This window comes from Salvia splendens, chromosome 12, assembly GCF_004379255.2.
Source record: "Salvia splendens isolate huo1 chromosome 12, SspV2, whole genome shotgun sequence".
NCBI lineage: Eukaryota > Viridiplantae > Streptophyta > Magnoliopsida > Lamiales > Lamiaceae > Salvia > Salvia splendens.
Window position 1 is genome coordinate 33,607,718 of NC_056043.1, and position 21,571 is coordinate 33,629,288.

The 21,571-nt window shown below is 44.0% G+C and overlaps 1 protein-coding gene across 1 annotated transcript; it reads right to left on the minus strand.

Moving 5' to 3' along the window:
• Positions 1-254: 254 nt before the first annotated feature.
• Positions 255-21,509, minus strand: LOC121757931 (myb-related protein 330-like). Its single transcript, XM_042153380.1, has 3 exons — positions 21,468-21,509; positions 883-1,037; positions 255-794 (listed from the first exon to the last, which is right to left on the minus strand). Exons 1-3 carry the CDS (start codon positions 21,507-21,509, stop codon positions 404-406), a joined length of 588 nt encoding a protein of 195 aa, XP_042009314.1. The 3' UTR covers positions 255-403.
• Between the last annotated feature and the right edge of the window lie 62 nt (positions 21,510-21,571).

Here is a 21,571-nt window from a genome sequence, read left to right on the forward strand (position 1 = left end):
ATGAAAATTTAGTTTTTTAACAATTATACATCTTGAATGGTTAATAAGTCTAAATAATAATTTAATGTGCCCTACATAGAATATGAAATGGATAATAAAGTTGAACTTTTATTATAGCCTTAAATATGATGTCCCACATCTTCCCCATGTGCCTTTTATTCAATAAATAAATGTCAAATGATATAGGAAGACAAAATGAATTGATTACTTGTTTATTTATTAAATATTAACCTGAACATAATTCAGGGCTAGAATAATGCTTAACTTGAATTGTATTCAAAACTTATAATAAAACCTTAATTAATATCTAAATTACATAAAAAAAAACTCTACAATAAACAATCATAAATCAGCAGCTTAAATATAATCCATTACAAGATTGGCAATTACCAATCTGCCCCTTCTAAAATCCCAAAGGCCACATGGAGGGCGGCCACAAGAAGTCGTGGATCGACTTAGACTCAGCGGAGGAAGAAGCACTCTTCATATACTTAGACTGCGAAGGCAGCCCAATCGTCAGCTCCAAATCCACAGCTACGGCGCAGCTGTCCTCCTCCTCCCGCAGCGGTTGAGACTCCTCCGTCGTGGTACTGTCGTGCGCCGACGACAAGTTGTCCTTGGACGACGGCGGAGGAGGAGCTGAATTTCTGAAATCCAATTCAGTTATCGAGAGAGGGCGGTGCGTTTGCGGATCGACGCCGCTGCTAATAAGCTTGCGTTTGATGTGGGTGTTCCAATAATTTTTTATCTCATTATCTGTTCTTCCCGGCAATCTCCCTGCTATAAGAGACCATCTGCACCACAAATTTAACAATTTTTTTTAACCTACAAAAATCGATGATTAAAAAAAATCCGAAAATAGAGAATTTGAAATCAGCACACCTATTTCCCAACAAACTATGGAGTTTGATAATGATCTCATCTTCTTCTTCACTGAAATTCCCCCTTTTCAAATCAGGCCTCAGGTAATTAATCCATCTCAACCTGCAGCTCTTTCCACACCTCAGCAATCCTACAAAATTAACAAATTCAATCTCCTATTTTCCCCCCCTTTTTTCTCATGATCACAGAGTGATAGCTGATGGTTGGGCGAATTTTTGATGGTGATGAATGCTGGAAAATACAGATCACGACACAGAGATTTACGTGGTTCGATTTACTGAGGTAAATCTACGTCCACGGGAAGAAAAGAGGGCAGAGTTGTATTGCTCGATCTGTTTTCTACAGCTTACAATACAGACTTGCTATTTGATCTTTGATCTCTAGAGAACTTAACCTCTGTCTATCTGATCTAAGTTCTATTTATACATTGAACTAAGATCGTGGCTTGCATCACCACTAATGATGGTTGTGAATGTCGTGGAGGTCATGGAGATCCTGCATGGGTCCACTATCCTGCATGAGATCCTGCATGAGTCCACTATCTCTGTGCTTGGTCCACTATCCTGCATGTGATCCTGCATGAGTTGACTATCTTCCAGTTCGGTCGAATACTGAGACCGAACTGCTGAACTATTGCCGAGCAGCTTTTGCCGATCTGAGAGTAGAGCTTGATTGGTCGGCTTTTACCGAGCTGTAGGCTTCTACCGAGCTGTAGGCTGGGGCCGAACTCTTTGGTAATGCCGAACTGATACTCTTCCTTGGGCTTTGGGCACTGCTATTGGGCTTGTTTAGTATGTACTCCATCACTACCCCCCCGAAAAGCGAAGTGAATCATTTCGGCGAAGCGAGTCACTTCGGCATTCTGGATAAGTAAACTTCTTTGGTCGGGCTTAGTCTTCGGTTTTTATGAAGTAAACTTCTTTGACCGGACTCGGTTTGTGTCCTAATTTGGCGAGTTTTATCGCTGGGATCGAACTTTCCCTTTGTCCTAATTTGGGGATCGGACTTTCCCTTGTCCTAATTTGGGGATCGGACTTTCCCTTGTCCTAATTCGGCGAGTTTTATCGCGTGGATTGGACTTTCCCTTTGTCCTAATTTGGGGATCGGACTTTCCCTTGTCCTAATTCGGCGAGTTTTATCGCGTGGATTGGACTTTCCCTTTTTGCAGTTCGTTTCAGACGAACTGCTTGTTTCGTAAGCTGAATTGTGGTCTTGTATCCTCTTTAGAAGCTTGGACTCACAATCGTTAGCTTGCAGCTCGTTTCAGACGAACTGCTTGTTTCTTAAGCTGAATTGTGGTCTTGTATCCTCCTCAGAAGCTTGGACTCACAATCGTTAGCTTGCAGCTCGTTTCAGACGAACTGCTTGTTTCTTAAGCTGAATTGTGGTCTTGTATCCTCCTCAGAAGCTTGGACTCACAATCGTTAGCTTGCAGCTCGTTTCAGACGAACTGCTTGTTTCTTAAGCTGAATTGTGGTCTTGTATCCTCCTTAGAAGCTTGGACTCACAATCGTTAGCTTGCATATGTTCTAAAAAGGGGATCAGCCTTTGAAGAACAAGATACCTCAGTAACATTTGTAAGAGACGACACGCACATAGACAGACAAAACGCATATAGACAAATAAACGAACAAGCATAAAAAAAACAAGTAAAACACAAAGAAAGCACATACCCCTAGGACCGAACTAGACACAAGACTGACTGACCGGACTGTCTCTTACAAATGGAACTTCTTGAGGTTGGAAATGTGCCATGTTCGGGGTACTTGTTCTCCTGACTTGTGAGTCAATTTGTAAGACCCTTTGCCGAGGACTTCTGACACCCGATATGGACCTTCCCATGTGGGTTCGAGTTTGCCCAGCTTTTCTGCTCGGCTTACTTCGTTGTTTCTCAAGACGAGATCTCCCACTTGAAATTGCAGCTTTTTCACCCTTTGGTTATAATACCGGGCTACTTGCTCCTTGTACTTGGCTGCTTTTATGCAGGCCAATTCTCTTCTCTCTTCGGCCAGATCTAGTTCGGCTCTCAGTCCGTCATCATTCATTTCTGAGGAGAAATTTAGAGTTCGGGGACTGGGTATGCCGATCTCAACCGGAATCACGGCTTCAGTGCCGTACACCAGACTGTACGGAGTTTCACCGTTGGAGGCTTTGGGTGTAGTTCGGTAGGACCATAGGACTTGAGGGAGATTTTCTACCCATTGCCCTTTGGCTTGTTCTAACCGAGCTTTTAACCCTTTCACCAAGATACGGTTTGTTACCTCCGTTTGTCCGTTTGCTTGTGGGTGAGCGACCGACGTGAACCGCTGTTGAATATTCAGCTCTTGGCACCAATTCTTGAACGTCTTGTCGGTGAACTGAGTTCCATTATCCGAAATGAGGATATGGGGTATGCCAAATCGGCACACTATGTTCTTCCAGACGAAATCCAATGCCTTCGAGCTCGTTATCGTAGCTAATGGTTCAGCTTCCACCCACTTCGTGAAGTAGTCCACGGCAACGATAAGGAATTTCATTTGCCGAGGAGCTTGTGGTAGTGGCCCTACTATGTCTATGCCCCATTGCATAAAAGGCCAAGGGCTTTGCATAGTGGATAGATCGGTCTGCGGCATCCTTGGGATATTTGTATGGATTTGGCACTTCGGGCATGTCTTGACGAGCTGCACTGCCTCTTGTACCAAGGTTGGCCAATAATACCCCCATCTCAGAACTTTTGTAGCTAAAGCTCTAGCTCCGATGTGGCTACCGCAAGATCCTTCATGAACTTCTCTAAGGATGTAGTCCGTCTCTTCTGGCCCTACACATCGCAATAACGGCTGAAGGTAGGACTTTCTGTATAGGACTCCTCCATGAAGTTCGTACCGAAGTGCTCGGCATGTGATTTTCCGAGCTTCTCTCTTATCCTCGGGCAGTTGTCCTTGATCTAGATACTGCAAGATCGGCGTCATCCAGTTTGGCGAACTGGCTACTGAATGTACCTCAGCTTCATCAATGCTTCGGTGCATCAATTCCTCCACCTTTGAGCTAGGATATGAGGCCAACTTACTTAAAGTATCTGCTCGGCTGTTTTCCGCTCTGGGAATGCGGATTATCCGAAAATAAGAGAAACTTCGGCTAATGCTTTGCGCTTTGTCCAAGTATTTCCTCATCCTCTCATCACGGGCTTCACTTGTACCCAACATGTGATTCACTATGACTTGTGAATCACAATGGATTTTGAGAGACGTGATAAATAGACTTTGCGCTAGCTGGAGTCCGGCAAGGAGAGCTTCGTATTCGGCTTCGTTATTAGTAGTTGGGAATAAGAACCGAAGTGAATAAGTTACCTCGTGTCCGTCGGGAGCGATAAGTAGAATACCAGCTCCACTTCCCGTTTTATTCGAAGCTCCATCTACGAATCCACTCCAGCAGTCCGGCGGCTCTACTTCGGATTCCAGGGGCTGTGCTAGTTCGTCATTGGCAGGATTTTTCTGTTCGGCAATAACAGGGATTGCTTGATCGAACTTGGCTTCTGCAAGAAAATCTGCCAAGGCTTGTCCCTTGATGGCTTTCCGAGGTAGATATTCTATTGAGTGTTCTCCCAGCTCTATGGCCCATTTGGCGATTCTGCCTGATGCTTCTGGCTTGGTCAAAACTTGCCGAAGTGGCAGATCGGTTAAGACGCATACCTTGTGAGCATAGAAATATGGCCGCAGTCTCCTTGCTGCATTTACTAACGCCAGAGCAATTTTTTCCAGAGGTTGATACCTTGTTTCTGGACCTCTTAATGCTCGGCTTGTAAAGTAGATGGGAAGCTGCTTTAGGCCTTCTTCTCGTACAAGCACCGCGCTAATGGTTTGATCTGATGCCGCTAAGTATAAGAATATCACTTCGGCATCTGTTGGAGCAGAGAGAATAGGAAGCTCGGCTAAATAACTTTTGAGCTCGTCAAAAGCTTTTTTCTGCTCGGCTCCCCACTCAAACTTTGGTGCCTTTTTCAACACTTTGAAGAACGGCAGTTGCTTTTCGGCTGCTTGGGAAAGGAATCTATTCAGTGCGGCTAGACATCCAGTTAGCCTTTGCACATCATGTATGGACTTCGGCATCGCCATGTTCTGAACAACTTGAACTTTTGAGGGATTTGCCTTGAGTCCGTCCTTCGAAACCCAACAACCCAGAAACTTTCCCGAATCTACCAAAAAGGTACATTTTTGGGGATTGAGTTTGAGGTTGGCTTTTTTGAGCACGTCGAGGGTGGATTTGAGATTGTTTTCGTACTCCGAAGTGCTTCTGCTTTTGACGACTATGTCGTCAACATATACTTCAACCTCTTTTCCGATCAGGTGCCGAAAAAGCTTATCTGCCATCCTTTGATATGTGGCTCCGGCATTCTTTAAACCGAATGGCATCTTTTTATAAGCAAAGATGCCGAAGTCAGTAATGAAAGCCGTTTTTGAAGCATCATTCTCATCCATCAAAACTTGGTGGTAGCCTTTGTATAAATCAAGAAAACAGAAAATTTCGAAGCCGATCAAGGCTTCTACTTTTTTATCTATGTTCGGAAGGGGATAGCAATCTTTAGGACAGTGCTTGTTTAGATCGGTAAAATCTATGCACATCCGCCATCCTCCCTCTTTTTTCTTGATCATCACTGGATTGGCCACCCAAGAAGGATACTTCACCTCGAATAATACATCCGCTTTCAGTAATTGGCGGACTGCAGGAGTGCCGATACCGAGGAGTGCCGACATTTGGCTGCAGGTATTGATGTTCTTGTGAAAGCAGGGACGTTAAAAAGATACCAAAGCAAGCAATCAAAAAAGAACAAGAAGCAGAGAGGTGCGAACTGCGCTCCTCAGGATCTGAAAAGGCAACAGGATCCCGAAGACGATGACGAGCCGCAATATGATGGAGTAATCCTGACTATTGATGCTCTCCCTGCCGGGAAGACTAAATCGTCCCTGAAGTCAGAGCGCAGAGGCTTCAATCGAGAGGAGCCAACGCATAAAAGGCTGAAACGGGACGAGGTGATTACATTTTCAGATGCCGATCCCGTCCCGGCCATCTCTCCTCATCAAGACGCCATTGTCATTCAAGCCGGAGTGTCAAACAAACTGATCCACAGAGTGTTCGTGGATACAGGAGCGTCAGTCAGCATTCTTTTTAAAGAATGTTTCGATAAACTAGAAGTGGATCCAGCTCGGCTCAGTCCGGCTCCACTTCCTCTGAAAAGTTTCGCCCAGGAAGACACCCGCCCTGAAGGTATTATCAGCCTTCCGATCACGGTGGGAAAAGCGCCTACAAGCTCCAGTACGATGATCGAGTTTTTTGTGGTAAAAGCTCGGTCCCCGTACAACATCATCTTGGGAAGAGACTGGCTCAACGCAGTTCGGGCCGTTTGCTCTACTTATCACCTCACCATCAAGATCCCCACTAAAGGTGGGATAGCGGTCATCCGAGGTGATCAAAAGAGAGCAAAGGAGTGTCTGCAGATTGCACTTAAAAGTGCCGAGCAATCAGATCGGCATCATCAAGCATAGCAATCACAGCAGCCGGAATCAGAGGCAGGCGAAATGACCGAAGTCACACCGGAGCCGAACTCGATGGAAGTCCGGTTATATGAAGATGATCCATCCAGAACGGTGAAGGTCGGTTTCGCAGGAACACCTCTACTCCGGGAAAAGACCATCCAGCTCCTCAAGGAGTACAAAGATGTCTTTGCATGGTCTCCGTTGGACATGACCGGAGTGCCCCCTGAGGTAATCACTCATCGGTTAAATATTGATCCTTCAGTCCGGCCTATAAAACAGAAGCAAAGACTCTTTGCGGCAGAAAGAAATCAAGTCATCCATGACGGAGTCCGCCAATTACTGAAAGCGGATGTATTATTCGAGGTGAAGTATCCTTCTTGGGTGGCCAATCCAGTGATGATCAAGAAAAAAGAGGGAGGATGGCGGATGTGCATAGATTTTACCGATCTAAACAAGCACTGTCCTAAAGATTGCTATCCCCTTCCGAACATAGATAAAAAAGTAGAAGCCTTGATCGGCTTCGAAATTTTCTGTTTTCTTGATTTATACAAAGGCTACCACCAAGTTTTGATGGATGAGAGTGACGCTCCAAAAACGGCTTTCATTACTGACTTCGGCATCTTTGCTTATAAAAAGATGCCATTCGGTTTAAAGAATGCCGGAGCCACTTATCAAAGGATGGTAGATAAGCTTTTTCGGCATTTGATCGGAAAAGAGGTTGAAGTGTATGTTGACGACATAGTCGTCAAAAGCAGAAGCACTTCGGAGTACGAAGACAACCTCAAATCCACCCTCGACGTGCTCAAAAAAGCCAACCTCAAACTCAATCCCCAAAAATGTACCTTTTTGGTAGATTCGGGAAAGTTTCTGGGTTGTTGGGTTTCGAAGGACGGACTCAAGGCAAATCCCTCAAAAGTTCAAGTTGTTCAGAACATGGCGATGCCGAAGTCCATACATGATGTGCAAAGGCTAACTGGATGTCTAGCCGCACTGAATAGATTCCTTTCCCAAGCAGCCGAAAAGCAACTGCCGTTCTTCAAAGTGTTGAAAAAGGCACCAAAGTTTGAGTGGGGAGCCGAGCAGAAAAAAGCTTTTGACGAGCTCAAAAGTTATTTAGCCGAGCTTCCTATTCTCTCTGCTCCAACAGATGCCGAAGTGATATTCTTATACTTAGCGGCATCAGATCAAACCATTAGCGCGGTGCTTGTACGAGAAGAAGGCCTAAAGCAGCTTCCCATCTACTTTACAAGCCGAGCATTAAGAGGTCCAGAAACAAGGTATCAACCTCTGGAAAAAATTGCTCTGGCGTTAGTAAATGCAGCAAGGAGACTGCGGCCATATTTCTATGCTCACAAGGTATGCGTCTTAACCGATCTGCCACTTCGGCAAGTTTTGACCAAGCCAGAAGCATCAGGCAGAATCGCCAAATGGGCCATAGAGCTGGGAGAACACTCAATAGAATATCTACCTCGGAAAGCCATCAAGGGACAAGCCTTGGCAGATTTTCTTGCAGAAGCCAAGTTCGATCAAGCAATCCCTGTTATTGCCGAACAGAAAAATCCTGCCAATGCCGAACTAGCACAACCCCTGGAATCCGAAGTAGAGCCGCCGGACTGCTGGAGTGGATTCGTAGATGGAGCTTCGAATAAAACGGGAAGTGGAGCTGGTATTCTACTTATCGCTCCCGACGGACACGAGGTAACTTATTCACTTCGGTTCTTATTCCCAACTACTAATAACGAAGCCGAATACGAAGCTCTCCTTGCCGGACTCCAGCTAGCGCAAAGTCTATTTATCACGTCTCTCAAAATCCATTGTGATTCACAAGTCATAGTGAATCACATGTTGGGTACAAGTGAAGCCCGTGATGAGAGGATGAGGAAATACTTGGACAAAGCGCAAAGCATTAGCCGAAGTTTCTCTTATTTTCGGATAATCCGCATTCCCAGAGCGGAAAACAGCCGAGCAGATACTTTAAGTAAGTTGGCCTCATATCCGAGCTCAAAGGTGGAGGAATTGATGCACCGAAGCATTGATGAAGCTGAGGTACATTCAGTAGCCAGCTCGCCAAACTGGATGACGCCGATCTTGCAGTATCTAGATCAAGGACAACTGCCCGAGGATAAGAGAGAAGCTCGGAAAATCACATGCCGAGCACTTCGGTACGAACTTCATGGAGGAGTCCTATACAGAAAGTCCTACCTTCAGCCGTTATTGCGATGTGTAGGGCCAGAAGAGACGGACTACATCCTCAGAGAAGTTCATGAAGGATCGTGCGGTAGCCACATCGGAGCCAGAGCTTTAGCTACAAAAGTTCTGAGATGGGGATATTATTGGCCAACTTTGGTACAAGAAGCAGTGCAGCTCGTCAAAACATGTACGAAGTGCCAAATCCATGCAAATATCCCAAGGATGCCGCAGACCGATCTATACGCTATGCAAAGCCCTTGGCCTTTTATGCAATGGGGCATAGACATAGTAGGGCCACTACCACAAGCTCCTCGGCAAATGAAATTCCTTATCGTTGCCGTGGACTACTTCACGAAGTGGGTGGAAGCTGAACCATTAGCTACGATAACGAGCTCGAAGGCATTGGATTTCGTCTGGAAGAACATAGTGTGCCGATTTGGCATACCCCATATCCTCATTTCGGATAATGGAACTCAGTTCACCGACAAGACGTTCAAGAATTGGTGCCAAGAGCTGAATATTCAACAGCGGTTCACTTCGGTCGCTCACCCACAAGCAAACGGACAAACGGAGGTAACAAACCGTATCTTGGTGAAAGGGTTAAAAGCTCGGTTAGAACAAGCCAAAGGGCAATGGGTAGAAAATCTCCCTCAAGTCCTATGGTCCTACCGAACTACACCCAAAGCCTCCAACGGTGAAACTCCGTACAGTCTGGTGTACGGCACTGAAGCCGTGATTCCGGTTGAGATCGGCATACCCAGTCCCCGAACTCTAAATTTCTCCTCAGAAATGAATGATGACGGACTGAGAGCCGAACTAGATCTGGCCGAAGAGAGAAGAGAATTGGCCTGCATAAAAGCAGCCAAGTACAAGGAGCAAGTAGCCCGATATTATAACCAAAGGGTGAAAAAGCTGCAATTTCAAGTGGGAGATCTCGTCTTGAGAAACAACGAAGTAAGCCGAGCAGAAAAGCTGGGCAAACTCGAACCCACATGGGAAGGTCCATATCGGGTGTCAGAAGTCCTCGGCAAAGGGTCTTACAAATTGACTCACAAGTCAGGAGAACAAGTACCCCGAACATGGCACATTTCCAACCTCAAGAAGTTCCATTTGTAAGAGACAGTCCGGTCAGTCAGTCTTGTGTCTAGTTCGGTCCTAGGGGTATGTGCTTTCTTTGTGTTTTACTTGTTTTTTTTATGCTTGTTCGTTTATTTGTCTATATGCGTTTTGTCTGTCTATGTGCGTGTCGTCTCTTACAAATGTTACTGAGGTATCTTGTTCTTCAAAGGCTGATCCCCTTTTTAGAACATATGCAAGCTAACGATTGTGAGTCCAAGCTTCTAAGGAGGATACAAGACCACAATTCAGCTTAAGAAACAAGCAGTTCGTCTGAAACGAGCTGCAAGCTAACGATTGTGAGTCCAAGCTTCTGAGGAGGATACAAGACCACAATTCAGCTTAAGAAACAAGCAGTTCGTCTGAAACGAGCTGCAAGCTAACGATTGTGAGTCCAAGCTTCTGAGGAGGATACAAGACCACAATTCAGCTTAAGAAACAAGCAGTTCGTCTGAAACGAGCTGCAAGCTAACGATTGTGAGTCCAAGCTTCTAAAGAGGATACAAGACCACAATTCAGCTTACGAAACAAGCAGTTCGTCTGAAACGAACTGCAAAAAGGGAAAGTCCAATCCACGCGATAAAACTCGCCGAATTAGGACAAGGGAAAGTCCGATCCCCAAATTAGGACAAAGGGAAAGTCCAATCCACGCGATAAAACTCGCCGAATTAGGACAAGGGAAAGTCCGATCCCCAAATTAGGACAAGGGAAAGTCCGATCCCCAAATTAGGACAAAGGGAAAGTTCGATCCCAGCGATAAAACTCGCCAAATTAGGACACAAACCGAGTCCGGTCAAAGAAGTTTACTTCATAAAAACCGAAGACTAAGCCCGACCAAAGAAGTTTACTTATCCAGAATGCCGAAGTGACTCGCTTCGCCGAAATGATTCACTTCGCTTTTCGGGGGGGTAGTGATGGAGTACATACTAAACAAGCCCAATAGCAGTGCCCAAAGCTCAAGGAAGAGTATCAGTTCGGCATTACCAAAGAGTTCGGCCCCAGCCTACAGCTCGGTAGAAGCCTACAGCTCGGTAAAAGCCGACCAATCAAGCTCTACTCTCAGATCGGCAAAAGCTGCTCGGCAATAGTTCAGCAGTTCGGTCTCAGTATTCGACCGAACTGGAAGATAGTCAACTCATGCAGGATCACATGCAGGATAGTGGACCAAGCACAGAGATAGTGGACTCATGCAGGATCTCATGCAGGATAGTGGACCCATGCAGGATCTCCATGACCTCCACGACATTCACAACCATCATTAGTGGTGATGCAAGCCACGATCTTAGTTCAATGTATAAATAGAACTTAGATCAGATAGACAGGGGTTAAGTTCTCTAGAGATCAAAGATCAAATAGCAAGTCTGTATTGTAAGCTGTAGAAAACAGATCGAGCAATACAACTCTGCCCTCTTTTCTTCCCGTGGACGTAGATTTACCTCAGTAAATCGAACCACGTAAATCTCTGTGTCGTGATCTGTATTTTCCAGCATTCATCACCATCAAAAATTCGCCAAACCATCACTGGCGCCGTCTGTGGGAAACAGAGAACCAAATTTGTGATAAAGCGAATTTTTGACCCTTTTTCCACCCCAAAAAAAATGCATACCAGATCACATACTACCCGTAATACCGTTCGTGAAAACCATGAGGAAGCTAGTCCAGCCCGCAGATCCGGAAAACAGCCTCGGGAGACATCTACTTCCAGTTTTCACGATGAAGGAACAAGCCACTCCAGAAGTCGTCGCACCGAGTCTTCCCAGCAGCCCGATTTGAACGAGGCTGTCAAGTTGTTTTTGGCCGAGAAGCAGGATGAATTCTTAGCATTCCTGCAAACAGGCCAAAAACCGGAGACGAAAGCGGTGGATTCTCCTTCCTCATCCAGACATGAAAGTCACTACCGCAGTAGTGCCGTGTCTTCCAGGAAGAAGAATCCTCAACCCCGACATGTTCCTGTTCCTCCTCGGTACCGGAATCACAGGAGAACTCCATCTCCTCCATACCGAAGAGATGTCGGGTTCGCCATGTACGGAGCATTGAAGACTCCGTTCTCAGACGATATCACCCGAACTCCCTTGCCACAGAACTACCGAACTCCGTCGTTGACTTATGACGGGTTAGTGAATCCTCATGACTTCCTGGGACGCTATCAGTATAACATGGCGAACCAGGGTCTCAATGAGGTCCATATGTGCAAGCTGTTTCCCGAGCTGCTTATCGGGAACGCAAGAAGGTGGTTCGATAGCCTCCCCCAAGGCAGCATTAGATCTTACCGAGATCTAATGGATGCTTTCCACAGGAGGTTTTTTCAGAAAGCGGAAGCCCGAATCACTTCGGCTCAGCTGCTTTCTATACGTCAAGGTCGCGACGAAAAGATCAGCGACTTTTTGACGAGATTCCACAAGGAATGCCTACAAGTAGATGATCTCAATGATCTACTTGTCATTTCGGCATTCCAAAATGGAATCCTGCCCGGAGCTCTCTACAGAAAGCTCGTGGAATGCAGTCCGCAAACAGCTCAAGAGATGTGGGACATTGCGGACCAGTTCTCCCGTGCCGATGAGGCAGACCGTCGAAAACGGTCTTTAGACAGCTCATCTAGAGGAGACGAAAAGAAGCCCGATCATAGCGATCAGAGGCTTCCTCGCCGAACTCCTTTTGAAAGAATTCAAAGGGCACCGGTACAAGGCAGATTGGGACCACGTCTCAATCCTGAGAAGCCGCCCGCTCAGTTCGTACCATTGAACAAGTCGAGAGCGGAAATTTTCGAACTACATTCCGATATGTTCGAAAAGCCAAAGCGGATGACGAAATCGGCCGCGCGTCGATCTCTGGATCAATATTGCTCCTTCCATCAAGACCACGGTCACGATACCGAGGAGTGCCGACATTTGGCTGCAGGTATTGATGTTCTTGTGAAAGCAGGGACGTTAAAAAGATACCAAAGCAAGCAATCAAAAAAGAACAAGAAGCAGAGAGGTGCGAACTGCGCTCCTCAGGATCTGAAAAGGCAACAGGATCCCGAAGACGATGACGAGCCGCAATATGATGGAGTAATCCTGACTATTGATGCTCTCCCTGCCGGGAAGACTAAATCGTCCCTGAAGTCAGAGCGCAGAGGCTTCAATCGAGAGGAGCCAACGCATAAAAGGCTGAAACGGGACGAGGTGATTACATTTTCAGATGCCGATCCCGTCCCGGCCATCTCTCCTCATCAAGACGCCATTGTCATTCAAGCCGGAGTGTCAAACAAACTGATCCACAGAGTGTTCGTGGATACAGGAGCGTCAGTCAGCATTCTTTTTAAAGAATGTTTCGATAAACTGGAAGTGGATCCAGCTCGGCTCAGTCCGGCTCCACTTCCTCTGAAAAGTTTCGCCCAGGAAGACACCCGCCCTGAAGGTATTATCAGCCTTCCGATCACGGTGGGAAAAGCGCCTACAAGCTCCAGTACGATGATCGAGTTTTTTGTGGTAAAAGCTCGGTCCCCGTACAACATCATCTTGGGAAGAGACTGGCTCAACGCAGTTCGGGCCGTTTGCTCTACTTATCACCTCACCATCAAGATCCCCACTAAAGGTGGGATAGCGGTCATCCGAGGTGATCAAAAGAGAGCAAAAGAATGTCTGCAGATTGCGCTTAAAAGTGCCGAGCAATCAGATCGGCATCATCAAGCATAGCAATCACAGCAGCCGGAATCAGAGGCAGGCGAAATGACCGAAGTCACACCGGAGCCGAACTCGATGGAAGTCCGGTTATATGAAGATGATCCATCCAGAACGGTGAAGGTCGGTTTCGCAGGAACACCTCTACTCCGGGAAAAGACCATCCAGCTCCTCAAGGAGTACAAAGATGTCTTTGCATGGTCTCCGTTGGACATGACCGGAGTGCCCCCTGAGGTAATCACTCATCGGTTAAATATTGATCCTTCAGTCCGGCCTATAAAACAGAAGCAAAGACTCTTTGCGGCAGAAAGAAATCAAGTCATCCATGACGGAGTCCGCCAATTACTGAAAGCGGATGTATTATTCGAGGTGAAGTATCCTTCTTGGGTGGCCAATCCAGTGATGATCAAGAAAAAAGAGGGAGGATGGCGGATGTGCATAGATTTTACCGATCTAAACAAGCACTGTCCTAAAGATTGCTATCCCCTTCCGAACATAGATAAAAAAGTAGAAGCCTTGATCGGCTTCGAAATTTTCTGTTTTCTTGATTTATACAAAGGCTACCACCAAGTTTTGATGGATGAGAATGATGCTTCAAAAACGGCTTTCATTACTGACTTCGGCATCTTTGCTTATAAAAAGATGCCATTCGGTTTAAAGAATGCCGGAGCCACATATCAAAGGATGGTAGATAAGCTTTTTCGGCATTTGATCGGAAAAGAGGTTGAAGTGTATGTTGACGACATAGTCGTCAAAAGCAGAAGCACTTCGGAGTACGAAGACAACCTCAAATCCACCCTCGACGTGCTCAAAAAAGCCAACCTCAAACTCAATCCCCAAAAATGTACCTTTTTGGTAGATTCGGGAAAGTTTCTGGGTTGTTGGGTTTCGAAGGACGGACTCAAGGCAAATCCCTCAAAAGTTCAAGTTGTTCAGAACATGGCGATGCCGAAGTCCATACATGATGTGCAAAGGCTAACTGGATGTCTAGCCGCACTGAATAGATTCCTTTCCCAAGCAGCCGAAAAGCAACTGCCGTTCTTCAAAGTGTTGAAAAAGGCACCAAAGTTTGAGTGGGGAGCCGAGCAGAAAAAAGCTTTTGACGAGCTCAAAAGTTATTTAGCCGAGCTTCCTATTCTCTCTGCTCCAACAGATGCCGAAGTGATATTCTTATACTTAGCGGCATCAGATCAAACCATTAGCGCGGTGCTTGTACGAGAAGAAGGCCTAAAGCAGCTTCCCATCTACTTTACAAGCCGAGCATTAAGAGGTCCAGAAACAAGGTATCAACCTCTGGAAAAAATTGCTCTGGCGTTAGTAAATGCAGCAAGGAGACTGCGGCCATATTTCTATGCTCACAAGGTATGCGTCTTAACCGATCTGCCACTTCGGCAAGTTTTGACCAAGCCAGAAGCATCAGGCAGAATCGCCAAATGGGCCATAGAGCTGGGAGAACACTCAATAGAATATCTACCTCGGAAAGCCATCAAGGGACAAGCCTTGGCAGATTTTCTTGCAGAAGCCAAGTTCGATCAAGCAATCCCTGTTATTGCCGAACAGAAAAATCCTGCCAATGCCGAACTAGCACAACCCCTGGAATCCGAAGTAGAGCCGCCGGACTGCTGGAGTGGATTCGTAGATGGAGCTTCGAATAAAACGGGAAGTGGAGCTGGTATTCTACTTATCGCTCCCGACGGACACGAGGTAACTTATTCACTTCGGTTCTTATTCCCAACTACTAATAACGAAGCCGAATACGAAGCTCTCCTTGCCGGACTCCAGCTAGCGCAAAGTCTATTTATCACGTCTCTCAAAATCCATTGTGATTCACAAGTCATAGTGAATCACATGTTGGGTACAAGTGAAGCCCGTGATGAGAGGATGAGGAAATACTTGGACAAAGCGCAAAGCATTAGCCGAAGTTTCTCTTATTTTCGGATAATCCGCATTCCCAGAGCGGAAAACAGCCGAGCAGATACTTTAAGTAAGTTGGCCTCATATCCGAGCTCAAAGGTGGAGGAATTGATGCACCGAAGCATTGATGAAGCTGAGGTACATTCAGTAGCCAGCTCGCCAAACTGGATGACGCCGATCTTGCAGTATCTAGATCAAGGACAATTGCCCGAGGATAAGAGAGAAGCACGGAAAATCACATGCCGAGCACTTCGGTACGAACTTCATGAAGGAGTCCTATATAGAAAGTCCTACCTTCAACCGTTATTGCGATGTGTAGGGCCAGAAGAGACGGACTACATCCTTAGAGAAGTTCATGAAGGATCTTGCGGTAGCCACATCGGAGCTAGAGCTTTAGCTACAAAAGTTCTGAGATGGGGGTATTATTGGCCAACTTTGGTACAAGAAGCAGTGCAGCTCGTCAAAACATGTACGAAGTGCCAAATCCATGCAAATATCCCAAGGATGCCGCAGACCGATCTATACGCTATGCAAAGCCCTTGGCCTTTTATGCAATGGGGCATAGACATAGTAGGGCCACTACCACAAGCTCCTCGGCAAATGAAATTCCTTATCGTTGCCGTGGACTACTTCACGAAGTGGGTGGAAGCTGAACCATTAGCTACGATAACGAGCTCGAAGGCATTGGATTTCGTCTGGAAGAACATAGTGTGCCGATTTGGCATACCCCATATCCTCATTTCGGATAATGGAACTCAGTTCACCGACAAGACGTTCAAGAATTGGTGCCAAGAGCTGAATATTCAACAGCGGTTCACTTCGGTCGCTCACCCACAAGCAAACGGACAAACGGAGGTAACAAACCGTATCTTGGTGAAAGGGTTAAAAGCTCGGTTAGAACAAGCCAAAGGGCAATGGGTAGAAAATCTCCCTCAAGTCCTATGGTCCTACCGAACTACACCCAAAGCCTCCAACGGTGAAACTCCGTACAGTCTGGTGTACGGCACTGAAGCCGTGATTCCGGTTGAGATCGGCATACCCAGTCCCCGAACTCTAAATTTCTCCTCAGAAATGAATGATGACGGACTGAGAGCCGAACTAGATCTGGCCGAAGAGAGAAGAGAATTGGCCTGCATAAAAGCAGCCAAGTACAAGGAGCAAGTAGCCCGGTATTATAACCAAAGGGTGAAAAAGCTGCAATTTCAAGTGGGAGATCTCGTCTTGAGAAACAACGAAGTAAGCCGAGCAGAAAAGCTGGGCAAACTCGAACCCACATGGGAAGGTCCATATCGGGTGTCAGAAGTCCTCGGCAAAGGGTCTTACAAATTGACTCACAAGTCAGGAGAACAAGTACCCCGAACATGGCACATTTCCAACCTCAAGAAGTTCCATTTGTAAGAGACAGTCCGGTCAGTCAGTCTTGTGTCTAGTTCGGTCCTAGGGGTATGTGCTTTCTTTGTGTTTTACTTGTTTTTTTTATGCTTGTTCGTTTATTTGTCTATATGCGTTTTGTCTGTCTATGTGCGTGTCGTCTCTTACAAATGTTACTGAGGTATCTTGTTCTTCAAAGGCTGATCCCCTTTTTAGAACATATGCAAGCTAACGATTGTGAGTCCAAGCTTCTAAGGAGGATACAAGACCACAATTCAGCTTAAGAAACAAGCAGTTCGTCTGAAACGAGCTGCAAGCTAACGATTGTGAGTCCAAGCTTCTGAGGAGGATACAAGACCACAATTCAGCTTAAGAAACAAGCAGTTCGTCTGAAACGAGCTGCAAGCTAACGATTGTGAGTCCAAGCTTCTGAGGAGGATACAAGACCACAATTCAGCTTAAGAAACAAGCAGTTCGTCTGAAACGAGCTGCAAGCTAACGATTGTGAGTCCAAGCTTCTAAAGAGGATACAAGACCACAATTCAGCTTACGAAACAAGCAGTTCGTCTGAAACGAACTGCAAAAAGGGAAAGTCCAATCCACGCGATAAAACTCGCCGAATTAGGACAAGGGAAAGTCCGATCCCCAAATTAGGACAAAGGGAAAGTCCAATCCACGCGATAAAACTCGCCGAATTAGGACAAGGGAAAGTCCGATCCCCAAATTAGGACAAGGGAAAGTCCGATCCCCAAATTAGGACAAAGGGAAAGTTCGATCCCAGCGATAAAACTCGCCAAATTAGGACACAAACCGAGTCCGGTCAAAGAAGTTTACTTCATAAAAACCGAAGACTAAGCCCGACCAAAGAAGTTTACTTATCCAGAATGCCGAAGTGACTCGCTTCGCCGAAATGATTCACTTCGCTTTTCGGGGGGGTAGTGATGGAGTACATACTAAACAAGCCCAATAGCAGTGCCCAAAGCCCAAGGAAGAGTATCAGTTCGGCATTACCAAAGAGTTCGGCCCCAGCCTACAGCTCGGTAGAAGCCTACAGCTCGGTAAAAGCCGACCAATCAAGCTCTACTCTCAGATCGGCAAAAGCTGCTCGGCAATAGTTCAGCAGTTCGGTCTCAGTATTCGACCGAACTGGAAGATAGTCAACTCATGCAGGATCACATGCAGGATAGTGGACCAAGCACAGAGATAGTGGACTCATGCAGGATCTCATGCAGGATAGTGGACCCATGCAGGATCTCCATGACCTCCACGACATTCACAACCATCATTAGTGGTGATGCAAGCCACGATCTTAGTTCAATGTATAAATAGAACTTAGATCAGATAGACAGGGGTTAAGTTCTCTAGAGATCAAAGATCAAATAGCAAGTCTGTATTGTAAGCTGTAGAAAACAGATCGAGCAATACAACTCTGCCCTCTTTTCTTCCCGTGGACGTAGATTTACCTCAGTAAATCGAACCACGTAAATCTCTGTGTCGTGATCTGTATTTTCCAGCATTCATCACCATCAAAAATTCGCCAAACCATCATGTATATATATTGGGAGTAGGGTGTGGGGTGACGATGAGACTTGAAGATGAAGAGAGGATGGGGATATTTAAAGATATGAGATTACCATTAGTTTGGAGGCATTTTAACTCAACCAAGTTGGTGAAAAAGTAGGTACGCTTTAACGATGTATTGCTTTTTTTTTCTTTTTCCTAACCTCTTTTTCTATATTTAAAAATTGTTAATAAAAAATCAATATTATTTGCCACGTATACATACACGTCTCTGTGTTTTTGTGAGGCCATCCACAATAGGCGCCCAGCGACCGCCCAGCCGAGAGCCGGCGCTGGGCGGTTCGCTGGGCGATCTATTGCAGCCGCCCAGCGGGCGATTGGAGAGAGAAACCGCGCAGCGCTGGGCGGTCACGTGGCGCTGGGCGGTCCGTTCGGCGCTATTGCAGCGCCCGGATCGCCCAGCGCACCGCCTAGCGCGAAAAAATAAATTTTTTTTTTCGAAACACTATATATACGCGCTTTGTTCGTCATTTTCATTCGCACCACTTGTTTTAAAATTTATGTACTTTTTTTTATTATTGTATTTTTTTTTAATTAATGTACTTTTTAAATTATTGTACTTTTTTAAATTTTAATAGTATTATTAAACTTTTCCCGTATATGTCTCGTAAATTAAATTTCGCATATTGTGTGATTGTTAATTATTTCATTTTGTATATATTTGTTAATAGTGATGTGGATATTAGTGGCTAGGCTATGGCTGGGCTATTGCTGGGCTATTTGCTTGTTTTGATGATGTGGCAGGAGGATTTTTAGTGCTGCTGATGTGGCAGTGGCTGGGCTATGGCTGGGCTATGGCTGGGCTATTCCTATTGTGGATGGCCTGAGTGTGTTTTGGGGTATTCTTGACCTTTTTCCTTTTACTATCAAAATTACTACTAATAAGTACGAGTTATATATGGGTACTATTTAAATATGGAATTCGTCACATTGACTTTTTCCTCTGCCTAAATAAATATTGTGGACCAATGTAGATTTATTTGTGAATCAACTTGCTTAATTTCGATACCCAAGTTACTTTTTCAGTTTAATTCTGTATTTATTTGTAGGTGTATAGACAGTAGTAGGGAAACATATATATGAATTATATGAATATAATACAATTGAATGAAAATTAAAGTGAAATCATATGAATAGAATACAATTGCACGAAAATTATTGTAGGTGTATAGACAGTAGTAGGGAAACTTATATATGAATTATATGAATATAATACAATTGCATGAAAATTAAAGTGAAATCATATGAATATAATACAATTGCACGAAAACTAAAGTGAAATCATACGAATATAATACAATTGCACGAAAATTAAAGTAGAATCAATAAATTGCTAGGGTCAACTAGTTATGTAAGGTTGAATAAAACTGTAATTTATCCGTCCTATAATAATATGCACTTTTGATTGAATACAATTGCACGAAAATTAAAGTAGAATCAATAAATTGCTAGGGTCAACTAGTTATGTAAGGTTGAATAAAACTGTACTTTATCCGTCCTATAATAATATGCACTTTTGATTGAATACAATTGCACGAAAATTAAAGTAGAATCAATAAATTGCTAGGGTCAACTAGTTATGTAAGGTTGAATAAAACTGTACTTTATCCATCCTATAATAATATGCACTTTTGATTGAACACGAGTTTTAATGTATAATTAGTAAAGTAGGAGAATGATACAAAAAAAATAATTAAAAATATTGTGAATGGAAAATGAGTATCACCTAATTAGAAATAAAAGAGTTTTCAAAATTTAAAAGATTGTATACTCTTGTGCTTATAATATTGTCCAAACTAAATACTCTCTCCGCCCCACAAAAACAGTAGTATTCTTTTTTCCTTTTTCTTTTCCATCCCACAAAATAGTATATTTCTATTTTTGGCAAATCTTTTCTCTCTTGTAAGATGATAGACATTCTCTACACTCAATAACTTTTTATTTATATCTCTCTTACTTTAATAATTTCGTATTAAAACCCGAGACGTTTTCAAAGCCCTATTTTTATGGGACAGAGAGATTATTATCCAGTGCAATCAATATTTGATAATAGAAATTGAAACAATATAATTATAGACAAATAGTCAAATACTGATGTTCGAGTACCATCGCTTAGGGCTAACATTTTTGACACATGATACAATCTGGACACAAATACACATGAAGTTAATAGATTTGAGTTAAGCTTTACAATCTGATGCTTTTGGATTGGATTTGGGTTAGATTTTAGTTACCAGTTAAGAAATAAAATTGTTACTTTTATTATATAAAAAATGTTATAGTTTAATTTTATTATTTATATGAAAATCGTGATAAAGTTTTAATCATGTTATAACATATTTTAACTGTGCAATATTAGATTTTATAGTGTAATTTTATCATGTAATATTATGGTTAGGTCATTATCGTATCATGTCAAACTAAATTGTATCACAATGTACTAACGTTAACAGTAGAACAAACAACTTTCAACATGACACGAAAATCCGGTAAGAACATGCACTAAGTTAATGGGTTGGGACCCAAGATGAACCCGATGGTTCCAAGTTGGGTTAGAGTTTGACCTTATTAAGTTGGGTTGATATCGTATTGACTCGACAACAACCCAACTAGCACGATTTGTCAGCTCTAGCCTCTATGCTTGCCTAATCCCCATTGCTCTACCATCGTTGGTACCTCATCTCCTACCGTTTACCTGAACCCGTACTCACAGGAAAACGACTTCATTACAAATTACTACTCCCTCCGTCCCATTTTTGTCTGTACCAATAAATATTTCATTTGTTTTTTTTACTACTTTTGGTAATGGATCACATATTCCTCTAATTTTCTTTCATTCACTTTTTAGTATATCTTTTAAAATTTATGTCCGGTCAAATTTGGTTTTGTATTGGTTGACGGAGGGAGTATTAAAATATGTACAAAGTATATGATTATTTTTACATAACTAATATTTCAAGCCCAGCTTATAAAGGTCTAGCCCAATAATAATTGGACCGAGGCCCAACTTGTGATATGACCCAATAATATTTGGTTCCAACTTCCAACCCAACTACATAAATCCAGCTAAAACTTGTACCGCATTTCTTCCGACGCCAACTCACAGCAGTGAAGACAAATAAAATGTGATAATAGCACACCTAAAATCAAATAATCAACAAATTTGAGGTAAAAGAAATGAACAAATAAGGATGAGATTTTCAGTTTGGTGAAATGCTTAGAAAATAGAGGCTTTACTCACCATGACTTTAAATTCAACTCTATGCAAGATGATGGAATTCATAGATTATTGCAGTTTGTTAGTAAGACATGCCATTAATCTATTTTAACTACATAATTTAGTCG

What these genes read in the sequence shown, in the direction of transcription:
- LOC121757931 (XM_042153380.1), bottom strand. Translation starts at nt 21,509, where the DNA reads ATGAATTCCATCATCTTGCATAGAGTTGAATTTAAAGTCATG. An exon ending in GAGTTGAATTTAAAGTCATG is followed by an intron (nt 1,038 to 21,467) that starts GTGAGTAAAGCC and finishes GGGGGAAAATAG; the next exon opens with GAGATTGAATTTGTTAATTT. An exon ending in CATAGTTTGTTGGGAAATAG is followed by an intron (nt 795 to 882) that starts GTGTGCTGATTT and finishes TTTGTGGTGCAG; the next exon opens with ATGGTCTCTTATAGCAGGGA.